The 12,946-nt window shown below is 40.9% G+C and overlaps 1 protein-coding gene across 1 annotated transcript; it reads left to right on the top strand.

Annotated features, from left to right (window-relative positions):
• The first annotated feature begins 483 nt into the window (after positions 1-483).
• Positions 484-11,229, top strand: LOC115929947 (monocarboxylate transporter 13-like). Its single transcript, XM_031000113.1, has 6 exons — positions 484-658; positions 3,803-4,099; positions 4,530-4,921; positions 6,947-7,172; positions 8,301-8,441; positions 10,830-11,229. The coding sequence occupies exons 1-6, from the start codon at positions 484-486 to the stop codon at positions 11,036-11,038; spliced, it is 1,440 nt and encodes a 479-aa protein (XP_030855973.1). The 3' UTR covers positions 11,039-11,229.
• The last annotated feature ends 1,717 nt before the right edge of the window (positions 11,230-12,946 follow it).

The raw sequence follows: 12,946 nt of genomic DNA, 5'->3' as shown, positions 1-12,946 counted from the left end.
AGAAACTTCACTTTTATCTTTTCTTTTTCTCCAATTCCTTCTGTTATTTCTTTCCCTTTTATTTTTTTTTGGGGGGCGGGAGATTTGTCAAATATGCTTAGGATATGTGACCCAAGTCACCCAACCCCCTTTTTTAAAGTCTGGATATACTGCTAACCTAGCTCGATCATCTATCGTGTTCCACCTTACCCCTAGTCTAGAATCTGGCCTATCTAATTTTGATCTCCACCACACTAACGCTACCTCCCCTTCTTACTTGCTACCAGCCGAATATGGCGTGATCATGAAATTAGGACGCCCGCCGGCGTAGTAGTGTTACGGGAAGAAAAAAAGACGCCGCGCGTATAATGGGTTTGTTGATAACGCCATCTTCGGCGGCTTGAATCATTGTAGGAAATATAATATGAAGAACCAGACAGATTCTGGACTTCATTAAGCTAGCTAGCTGTCACACTGACTGTAGGACAGCGCGTTATAAAGACCATGGACGATGACGAACACGGTCCTCGATGTTTCTCTTTCCGTCGTAGACGATGGGGATGGATCGTTACCATAGCAACATTTCTGATCCAGCTCTTGGGAGTTGGTCTTCTCTATTCTTTCGGGGTCGTTACTATAGCCATGCAGGAAGAGTTTGAAGTAGGAGTAACAACCGCAGGTAATGTTCATTAGTATGTTGGATTATTGTCGCAGTCTCTCCCGGTTTGGTTATAAACTTATACGACACTATTCGACAATTGCTCTGCGTCACTTTCCTGCACTACCCGAATTCTTAATTTCAACCATGGACCTAACATTTTACCTAACACCCTTTACTTTCGGAAGACAAAGTTTTAAAATTAGAGATTTATACCTATTCATTTTTCAGTATGTCTCGCCAAGAACTCCCATCAACTATAATTGAACTCCTTACACAAAATGACGCTATACACACATACCAAAACACGAAGTGCAAACTATCATCTTTCTCTAACCAGGACAGTTTCATACACAAAACCAAACTACTGGAGCAACATTGATCTGTATCTCTAACAGCTTAAAAACTGTGACAGCTTCAAAAAACATATTGAATTGTTATTATTGAATTCGTACGTGTAATGCACAAATTTACTATACTATTTGTTTCCCGACTGTGACTCCCGACCCTATCTATACAGCTATCTTGTTCATATCATTACTTATTACTCTGGTTTTTGTTTACCCAAGGAGGCTAAATGACTTATTGGTATCTACATTAGCTACGTTTACAGTTGAATGTATGTACAGTGCATTCACGTATTGTACACAAACATGAATATAGTGACGATTAATTAATATAATGGCTTAGATCAATAGCACTTTCTAAATATTTATCGAGTACTTACTCACTTGCCAAGATATTATATATATCAGTTACAACAGTTTCTCGTCCAGATTTTTTGAAAATGAGGAGGAGGGAATTTAATGTTATTTGATATTCGATGTTTTGTTCTGTACATAAACATTTTATTGGGACAACTTCAATTAAAACGTTATTTGTACCTGCACTGCAAAGGTTAAAACAAGGTGAAATTATTTTTTTTTGTCATGATATTTTGACTAGTACCCCCATTGTCTATTTATCCTGAGATTGTTGTTGAATTAATTTCAGAACAAAAATTTCAAATAACAAAGAAAGAAGTTGGAATGAAAAAAGGAGGAGTGGGCGAGAAGCTGCTTATCTTCATGTAGCCTTATTGTTATTAAACAAGGTCAAGTAAGGCGGTTATATTAACCTCTTAGTTTGTTTGCGAGCCACTGTCACGCTCTTAATCAAAGGAGCTATTAGATTATGCATGATGTTATTCCGTCAAAGTTTAGAAGACACACCATATAATCGGCAGTCAATGCATGGTTATGATCTGTCCTCGGTTGACCGTGACCTGCTTGTTTAATTTAGACCAGATTAAGCAATTGTTCCATCTAGACTAAATAGACAGGGGATCTGTGAAGTACATCAGTAAGCACAATGACCCCCGATAATCACTTGCATGACTGTGTTGCTCAGTGGCGGATCCAGGGGGGGGGGGCAATTTTTCAAATTTCCGACGGCCAAAAAAATAGTTTTTTGGTCACGAAATTTTTAAATTTTTAAATTTGCTCCGTTGGGGGGGGGGAGTAAGGTCTTTTTATGTCAGCCATTGCCATATTTTTTATTTTATTATTTATTTATTTTTAATAAAGTTTTTAATAATTTTTTGTTTTGGCCGGGGGGCACGTCCCTGTTTTTCAGTACATTTTGGGCGAATTTAGGGATAATTTTAACATATTTTTTTGGCCGGGGGGGGGGGGGGGCACGTGCCCCCTGAGCCATCCCTTCCACACCCCCCCCCCCCCCCCCCCCCCCTGGATCCGCCACTGCGACCAATAGGCCTTGTGCGTTATTGTTCCAGTTATCGATCGAATTATTGACCGCCGCGCCGGTCTTCCCGTAGAGTATAAAACACGCTTGCTTACATTAGTTTTTATCACCTGACGAAGTGTTGCAGCAGCGCACGAAACGTCGTGATCTTTTAGATTCCTTATTGACCACATTGCGAGACAAACGAATATCACTAGCAATATTATTTTCGATAAAATGGTTTAGTTTCATCTGTTTATATAACAATATTATTTTCGATAAAATGGTTTAGTTTCATCTGTTTATTTTCCTTTGTATTATTGAAGGAATATATTCTTTTTATTTTGTTCAACATTTTCGAAGCACAAACCAGTTTAAAAGTCATAATTTTTGCACGTTTTGTAGAGCCATGTTTGTTTCGTACGAGGTTGAAAAAATCTAAAGCCTCGGTCACAAATACCATTACGAACTACTACGAACGCCGTACTAACGATTTTCAGACTATTTCGTAAGATCTTCTTAAGAAGGCCGTAGGAAACCAGCGTTCGTAGACCGTTCGTAAGTTTGCAGACTGGTCGATGGTCTTGTTCAAGATCTTTTAACCTCGTACGAAACCCTCTCTTCTTAAGGCGGCCGTAAGAACGTCGTAAGAACATTGTAAGAACCACGCAAGATCTTCGTACATTTCGTGGAGTCGAGAGACAATTCTAGAAGCCTCAAATTCTTACGATAATCGTAAGAACAACTTATTAAGTTGTTCATAGAGGGCTCTTAAGGCGTTCATAAGAACGCCTTACGAACGGAAAATTCGTATCGTCTTCGTACGAACGACTCATGGCGTTCGTAAGGCGCTCGTAAGGTGTACGTACACAATTTATGCAGTGCTTTTTTGCAACCCGACAAAATATATAAACAAATCGTAAGATCTTCTTACGAATGACTTGAGAATGCCGTCAGTTACACGTAAGACAATCTTGCGAGAACAACAACTCGTAAGTCTGATGTAAGAAGAACTCAAGGCATTCTTAAGAAAAAAACGAAAAATTATATTTAGTTCGCGATCGACCATACAAACTTTTTGGCGAATGGCATCCTATGTTTCGGACCTTACAACTTTCATAGAAATCATTTCTGGACCGTTAAATATAAAAAGCTGTCAATCCGGCAACTTGCATGTGATCAGACCGAATGCTGTGTGCCAGTCATCGATGTTAATTATGTATTGTTTCGTTATCATTTCTGTCCGATTCTACGGAGGTCTTTCAAGGAGATCACATGGTTCGAACTCGACCTGGGAAGTTTGAATCGTATCTCATCCTAGACACATTGGACATGCTCTTCCACAAACCCTGAGCAGTCCAGGGACGGTGTCCTTGATTTTGCCAAGTAGAAATAAGTTCCTTTCATAATTTTATCTTTAGTGTTTTCTGATAATTTCTAAAGTTTGGATTCCCACCATCGCAACAGGACTCAACCTCATCGGGGGTGTGTTGACCGCTGAGATTGTGAAGAAGACTAGTCATCGCCTGGTGGCCGTCTTGGGCATCTCTTTCTGCTTCTGTGCCTGCCTCATCACGTCGTTCATGCCGAGGTTTTTCCCGATAATCTTTACCTTCGGGATTACGTACGGGATTGGTTTGGCCTTGTCCACTATTACAGGAATGATCACCATAGTTGAATGGTTCCCAAAAACCTCTTGTGCGAGAGCACTTGCATTTGCAGTGGCTGGGACCTCCACAGGTAAATGCATTTAATTATTATATTCGCGTAGACTACTTTTAATATGTAGTGAAAGGCCCCACCTTTGGCTTAACAGTGGGCACTCAGATTTTCTTTTGATCGAGGTCAATTTGTCGACTTCAAGTCATATGGTAACTTACGCTTTTCAAATAGTTTGTTGGGGGATATGTGGATGGTTATGCAAGTCTTGGTCGTTTATATATATTATATATAAAATAAATGATAACCAATAGCCAATGTGTAGTGTCTGGTAACTCAGGGGTAATACTTCGGATTTTCGGGAAAAGGAGGAGGCGGCAGTGAAAGAAGCCAAACAAATGTGGACAAGATCAAATGTCTCTCTTTGTCACCCCCCCCCCCCTTTCTCTCTCTCTCTCTCTCTCTCTCCATCTATCTCTATCTCTCTCTCTCTCTCTCTCTCTCTCTAAAGGTATGCTGGTGCTGAACCCGGTCATGTACAAGCTGGTGTCAGGAGTGGGATGGCGTAACGCTTTAAGAATCATGGGCTCAGTTCTCCTTCTCGTTGGCTATGCAGCGAGTGCCACTTTCTCCAAACCCGTCAGGAAGTCTGGTACACCGACATCAGCTGATGATAAACCATCCGGGATGGACTCGATTGAGACGACAGTATCTTTCCTCGGAACGGCTGAAGGAGCTATTGAAAGTCCGATTTGCGATGGGACAACAAAGTCATCCAGTCTATCTGATGTAGCGGACCGTTCAAGGAACTCTTATGACCTATTGCTATTTCCTGAATTTTGGATGATGTTCTTTGGCATGATCATCTCGGCAATGTCCACCACTCTCTTCTTTTTTTATTGGGTAAGCTGCAGAGACTTGTATAAATTGAACCGATCCACCTTCCTGTTATTATCATGACCAATCATTAAAATCTTCATTATTTTATAGTTAAAGACATGAATATATTATGATATTAGATAGCTTAGACAGATACTGAGATGTGATTGGTCCAGAGCTCGTCACATGATATCAATTGTGAGGATCCAAATTGTTATATTTTCGTGGCCGGTCACTTTTCAGTGTTATATTAACCAGCTGGTGAAATGAATATATTTTTAATCAATGCATGTCGCCCTCTTGAGGACCGTATGTCACCAATTACACACATTACACCACTACCGAGGGTCATTTTTTGTTTCATGATTATTTATTTTTTCCCCTTGAATTTTTTTTTTTTTGTCCCTTGAAATTATTTTTTTTCCCAATTTTTTTTTTATAAGAATTATCTCGAAATATTATTTTTCAGTCAATTTTTTTTTCTTACTTCTTTTTCTAAAATTTTGATTGATTTTGATTGTGATTGTTCAAAAAAAAATCAAACCAAGGCTATCTAATATGACAGTTATTGACTGGCAGGGGGAATATAACATTCTTTGGACCTGAAGGGAGTTATATTTTCCCTCGTGACCATATTTTTTTTTTTTTTTTTTGAGGGGGGGGGGGTCTTGCTTATGCATGTAAACTGTATATTATGTATAAGTTCATAGTTACTTTCTTTTCATTGGGAATTCTTTTTTATATGACGGAAATACAAAATGTCAAACGAAACGAAACGAACGAATGATGATGATCCACAGGGTTTATATGCATGGTGCTATATTTCTGTTTGAAATAAAACCTGAAAGGGCACATATGCTCATCCAATGAGGTCAGTATTTCCACATTTTTGCTGAAATAGGTAAGTTTTGAGGCATGAAAAGGCAAGGTCTTCATATTCCTTGAGATGTACCTGGAGAGTGAGACCTGGGCCCCGTCTCACAAAGAGTTGATATCAATCGCAACTATGTATATAAGAGATAGGAGACTGCAAACTTGCAATTGGTTGGAGCTTTGGAGGCAGGGGCGGCGATCCCGGGGGGACAGGGGGACACGCCCCCCCCCCCCCTCATTTTTTAGGGGGATCTCCCCCCCCCCGTAAATTGTACTGACTAAAGACTGTAACACACTTTTAGTCTCTGGAGGGCCCAAGAGTGCAGCGTTTATATAGACAAATAAAAATGCAAAAATCTTCTCGCTCGGTAGCCATGTACAAGTAAATTGTGGAAAAGTGAAGTGTTTAAAAAGTATATTGCTTGTTTTATACTATAGTTTTGCTTAGGAATGTAATTATTTAATACAACAAAACTTTAAAAAAACCTGTGGGAGGGTAGTCACTTCCGTCACCTTCACCCCTCTAGTTCACTATGCTCCCTCGCTCTGGCGTACTGATAGGGGGGGCCTTGGGGCAGTTGCCCCCTCCCCCCCCCCCCCCCAATAAAATTCAAACGTAGTTTATTTCTAATTCGATACCAGTGATTTACAACAACAAAAACAAAAAAAAATTAAATGGCATGATTTCTCCCTGAGCTTCCTGGACGGCACCAGGACCCTAAGGCGGGCCCCGGGATGCTCATCTGACCATACTTAAATGCATAAAACCCCTGAGCTTCATGGGGTTCCGCTCCTTGACCCCCGCAGGGGCTTTGCCCCTGGACCCCACGCCAATTTATGCTCCACTTGCTTCGCTCGCTTTGCTCTAGGCTGATCGTAAATACTTTAGCCCCCCCCCCCCCCACTTTGAAAAACGTTCCACGGGGCCTGCATGTTACATGTAAGAGTGGTGTTGATGCGGATTTTTTTTTCTTCTCCCCCTCCCCAAGATTTTGGTCGCATTTCGTCCGTCCCCCCCCCCCCCCCGGTCATGAAAAGAAATCGCCGTCCCTGTTTGGAGGACTTGCGATTGATTTGGATTTGGATCAATCGCAACACTTTGTAAAACGGGGCCCAGATGAATGCAACGTAATACTAACGAAGCAAACTATATCTACTTTATTTTCGTGCACGCAGGTTAAGCTGATACTGACATTAGGGTTCCGCGAATCGACAGCTGCGCTTGCCATGACAGCTCTTGGAGCATCGGACCTGGTAGGAAAACTTCTCGTTTCAGGATTCGCAGATTACCTCCCATTCCCGAAGCTCTTTCTGTTCCACATCGCCTCCGTTAGTGGAATCGGACTGATGTTTGCTGTGCTAAACATTAAAACTGTTGTAGCCGTTTTCATCACTTCTGTCGGTAAGAGCAATACGTAATTTTAATTGGAATTCATCATCATTATATGCCATCATTAGTGGCGTATCCATGCCTTAGACTTTGGATAAAACAGGTGATTCATGCAGTTGCCGAAAAAGTTGGAATTTCTCTTTTCATGAAGTGATTGTGAAAATATGATTTATTCTTGATAGCTCTTTATTTGAACAACTTAAAGAGTCGTAGAGACTGATCAATACAGTTCTGGGAGGATTATAAACTTTATCTGCCAACAATATATCATATTATCACAATAATTTCATAAATAGAGAGAAAGAAAAATTCTTCCAACTTCATGGGTAACAGTGTATTTCAGATGGAATTACACTAATGGCCCTGTTCCGAGTACTTTAGGGGGGATTGGAGACATTTTCTTTATTTCAAGATTAGAGCGATGTAATGGACGAGATGGAATGCTTGAGAACCTACGTCTTCAGGATAAATAATGATAGAATTCACCAGATACTATTCTGTTCATTGACCATATATCATTATCCAGAGCGCAATCGCAGGCGAACGATGCCATCATCACTCATTGCAAGATGTTCGATATATCAGTCGAAAGTTATGCATAGGCCTATCTGATATAGATTTATTTGTATGCTAGAACATGTTCCTAATTTCAATTATATTTTCGACAGGACTCCTTTCCATTTTATATTGCTTTATTCCGACATTCAGTATGCTTTATTCATTTTGGGAAAACGTGGTTCCCCTGTACTAATGATTTACATGTCGTTTTTACAAAGATCATTAAACCAGAGGTACGTTCAACCGAAGGTTCGTTATTCGGATGGTTCGTCACTCCAAATATGAAAGAGGGCTCATTTTAAAAATGAAAATTACAGGGTTTCCATAAATGAAATAAGTTACCTTCATAATAATGAACCCTATCTCAATGCATTATCGGAACTATGGACCTTCAGTCTTCAGACTGATATGACTCGCTTAAATTCATTTATTATCAAGATTTTATTGGGGGTGAATCAAGTGGGGGGATTGAGTGTCCCCCCCCCCCCCTCCCCCTCTAGAACCGCTATGGTGCCTCTGTGCCGCCCTAACTACCCCGTTCTCTTATCTACTTTTATTCTGTAACTACATGGTGCCCATCAGCAATTGGTGTATTTGTCCTCTCTCTCATCAATTCCTCACCGTACATCGTGTCGGCTCAAGTCTTCCCCGGACGTGGCGCCACGCCCATGACGACGTCCCTCATCGCCCCTGGAATTGGGACCATTCTGGGAACTGTTTACGGTAATTAAAACCACAATTTGAAGAATAAATGTCTTTTAGATATAACATGATCACAACCAGTGGCATACGCAGGATTTTTTCAAGGGGGGGGGGGGGGGTTTACATTTTTAAATCGCGCCGAAAATTTTGCAACGCCTCAGCAAGCCCTTGAATAAGCGGGGGGGGGGGGGGGGGTAAGAGCACTTTTTTTGGGGGGGGGGCCTGCAAATTTCAAATTTTGGCCGACCGATACTTCGTTCAGTGAGAGGGGGGTAAGGTCACTTTTGGGGGGTCACCCTTTTGCACAATTTTTTTTTTTTATTTCTTTTTTTTTTTCTATTAAACCAATTAGGTATATTGGTATAACTGTACCGGTAAATACACATGGCCTTTTTCGTAACGTCTGTTCCCCCACACTTTCAGCTTAAATCGCTAACGACTCCTATACGTTGCAATCAGCGCTCAAAATACACGGGGGCGATGGGCGATTCGCCCCCGTGAGCTCCATAATCGCCCCCGTCAGGTTGCTCACGGGGGCGACTGAAAAATTAAAATTTGCCCCCGTGGAATTATAAAATAAAGATGATCTTTTCTGATATAACTTTAACACAATATTAAGTATCAATTTTCAAACCTTAAACCAATGAAATGGAACTTAGATGGCGCAAGGACTGAAACATGGAGAAGTTTTTTGTTGTGAAAAGTGTGAATCCTCTGAAATCTGGTTATTCTAAAAGGCCAACAAATAATGTAACTCGACCAGTAAATCAATATTGAGAAGAAGATCACCAAAGATGTTGCAGGGTGTAAAGTTGTGAAATGTTTTATTACACGACTTAACACAACCCGTGTTTAAGGAGTGAACCATTCAATGTTGTGTAAAGTCGTTACACAACGAATTTGCAGTGCACACACATGTAAATCTGAGATTGTTCATTAATATTATGTTATTAAATACAGTTCGCAGAATCATCTATAAATAACTATGTTAAGCATTTACAGTCTATAAAAAATAGTTCCATAAATTAATATATCTCTGTGTTTGGATCAAGCAAAACAAATGCGTTTCCGGAAGCGAGAAAAAAAAAATATGGAAAGAGAGGAAGGTCGAAATCTGTTTACGTGCTATACTTTTAGTGCACCGCGAGGACAACTATATTATGTCAAAGTCATGTTAATCCAGATAAGGTTATTCGAGGAATAAACTTTCAGATTCATATTTAAATCCCAATAAATAATATGTAGTCAAAATTAAATATAGTAAGGTACAATCGACATGTCTACGGGTGCTTCCACTAAACGACATGACTTGAAAAAATAATAGAAAAGCACGCACGTGCAACGAGGACAAAATAAGAATAAGATAACAGCCCAGTATATACATCATCCATCTTTCGAAACTAACTACGAGGGTGGCGCTAATTTTCTCTTTCGATTCATAATTAAATAGAAAACAGGATGAGCTCAGAGTTTTTATGTCGACCATTACCATTAAAACCATTTTTTTCTTCTTCCGCGAAATCAGGGGGTCTGGTCTAGGTCTCTACTTTTCTGAAGTGTAGTTGTGTTTTGTGGCCAAGTTTCTATTTCGACATCACCCCCGCGTGAGAACAGTGAAGATATATATTTTCGAGCTCAAGTACTTCCTTATTTCAGCTTTTAATCAACTACAAAGGCGATATGGGCGCGACAAAAAAAATAACAAAATAGGCTAAAGTTCAGTCGATTGCAACGGTCTTTCCCTCTGGCATTCACAAGTGTTCATAAAATGATATAATACTTGTATATGTTTAAGATAACTATTCCTAACGAACAAAGGAAACTTCAATTTGACTATACTACATTGCGACGATCATATCCACTATACAGATTGAGTAATACGTATGTATACGGGCTTGGACCAGAAACTTCGTACAAAGGGAAGAGATCTGACCATTAGCTTCATGTTATAACTTGTAAAGTTGTAAGAGAAATAATGCCGACTATTAATGATAATGATGAAATAGCAAAATAATTTAGGAGTTTCATGGGTACCACCAATTCAATGGAAAAAGAGCCCCCGTCTGTACTAAAAGAGCCCCCGTGAGAAGGCTCACGGGGGCGCTTTTTATTTTGAAAGAGCCCCCGTGGACAAAAAAATAATTTGAGCCCTGGTTGCAATGTATCAAAATAATAATTCCCCGTATTAGTTTTAGAGGCAAATGAGTAGAAATTCCTATCGTCATTAGGGACCTCAATTTCCAGTTTATTCTTACAATCATGTTTCTTGTTTACAAATTGCTTTATGAATTACATATGTGTTAACTACTAAAGTGGCAAAGTTATGATGTATATATATATATCTATGTCTTATACATGTGTTTTCTCTAATATTTTTGTTAACATTGAATGTTTTAATCATTTTATCAGGCACCAGTGTGGACCAAACAGGCTCTTTTGATGGAACGCTCTACGGCTGTATGGGAGCATATGCACTTGCAATACTCCTTTTCTCCTCTGTACCTCTGTACCAGAAGTTATTTGCTTCAGAGAGGTACGTCATGTGGGATGATGTGTACAGATACAGAGGTGACAACGGTAGCCGTGGAAGCATACAAAGAAAGAAGGACTTGCACTGAACATCTTTTTTAAAATGGGAATGGAAATGATAATAGACTGAAAATAGGTGCACTTTGAAATCTCACAGCGAGGTGTGAGAAGTATTTCGAGATGAACTGGAGGATACTGTGATTATCAGCAACAGCAGCAGGAGTACCGACATCACCACAATCATCATCTGCATCAACCTCACCACCACCACCATCATCTGCATCAAGCTTACCACCACAATCATCATCTGCAGCTCACCACCACAATCATCATCTGCATCAAGCTCACCACCACAATCATCATCTGCATCAACCTCACCACCACCACCATCATCTGCATCAACCTTACCACCACAATCATCATCTGCATCAAGCTCACCACCACAATCATCATCTGCATCAAGCTCACCACCACAATCATCTACATACCACCACAATCATCATCTGCATCAAGCTCACCACCACAATCATCTACATACCACCACAATCATCATCTGCATCAAGCTCACCACCACAATCATCATCTGCATCAAGCTCACCACCACCACCATCATCTGCATCAAGCTCACCACCACAATCATCATCTGCATCAACCTCGCCACCACAATCATCATCTGCATCAACCTCACCACCACAATCATCTGCATCAAGCTCACCACCACAATCATCTACATACCACCACAATCATCATCTGCATCAACCTCACCACCACCATCATCTGCATCAACCTCACCACCACAATCATCTGCATCAAGCTCACCACCACCATCATCTGCATCAAGCTCACCACCACAATCATTATCTGCATCAAGCTCACCACCACAATCATCATCTGCATCAACCTCACCACCACCATCATCTGCATCAAGCTCACCACCACCACCATCATCTTCATCAACCTCACCACAATCATCATCTGCATCAAGCTCACCCCCACAATCATCATCTGCATCAAGCTCACCACCACAATCATCATCTGCATCAACCTCACCCCCACCATCATCTGCATCAACCTCACCACCACCACCATCATCTGCATCAACCTCACCACCACCATCATCTGCATCAAGCTCACCACCACAATCATCATCTGCATCAACCTCACCACCACCATCATCTGCATCAACCTCACCACCACCATCATCTGCATCAACCTCACCACCACAATCATCATCTGCATCAACCTCACCACCACCATCATCTGCATCAACCTCACCACCACAATCATCTGCATCAACCTCACCACCACAATCATCTGCATCAAGCTCACCACCACAATCATCATCTGCATCAACCTCACCACCACCATCATCTGCATCAAGCTCACCACCACAATCATTATCTGCATCAAGCTCACCACCACAATCATCATCTGCATCAACCTCACCACCACCATCATCTGCATCAAGCTCACCATCACCACCACCACCATCATCTGCATCAACCTCACCACCACCATCATCTGCATCAACCTCACCACCACAATCATCATCTGCATCAACCTCACCACCACCATCATCTGCATCAACCTCACAACCACAATCATCTGCATCAAGCTCACCACCACAATCATCATCTTCATCAACCTCACCACAATCATCATCTGCATCAAGCTCACCACCACAATCATCTTCTGCATCAAGCTCACCACCACAATCATCATCTGCATCAACCTCACCACCACCATTATCTGCATCAAGCTCACCACCACCACCATCATCTGCATCAACTTCACCACCACAATCATCATCTGCATCAACCTCACCACCATCATCATCTGCATCAACCTCACCACCACCATCATCAACATCAATATCATTATCAGTAATGTGCTTTTAAATAGACCAATATGTAAGTTAAGTTCTCTGAAGCTCTAATTTTTTTTTTCCTTTTCTCTATTTAACTATGTTGCCTCAACTTCCATCCAAACATGTTTGT

This window comes from Strongylocentrotus purpuratus, unplaced genomic scaffold (assembly GCF_000002235.5).
Source record: "Strongylocentrotus purpuratus isolate Spur 01 unplaced genomic scaffold, Spur_5.0 spur5_scaffold_6, whole genome shotgun sequence".
Taxonomy (NCBI): domain Eukaryota; kingdom Metazoa; phylum Echinodermata; class Echinoidea; order Camarodonta; family Strongylocentrotidae; genus Strongylocentrotus; species Strongylocentrotus purpuratus.
Note: the sequence above shows the minus strand (reverse complement) of the source record. Positions and strands in the feature narration are given on the sequence as shown.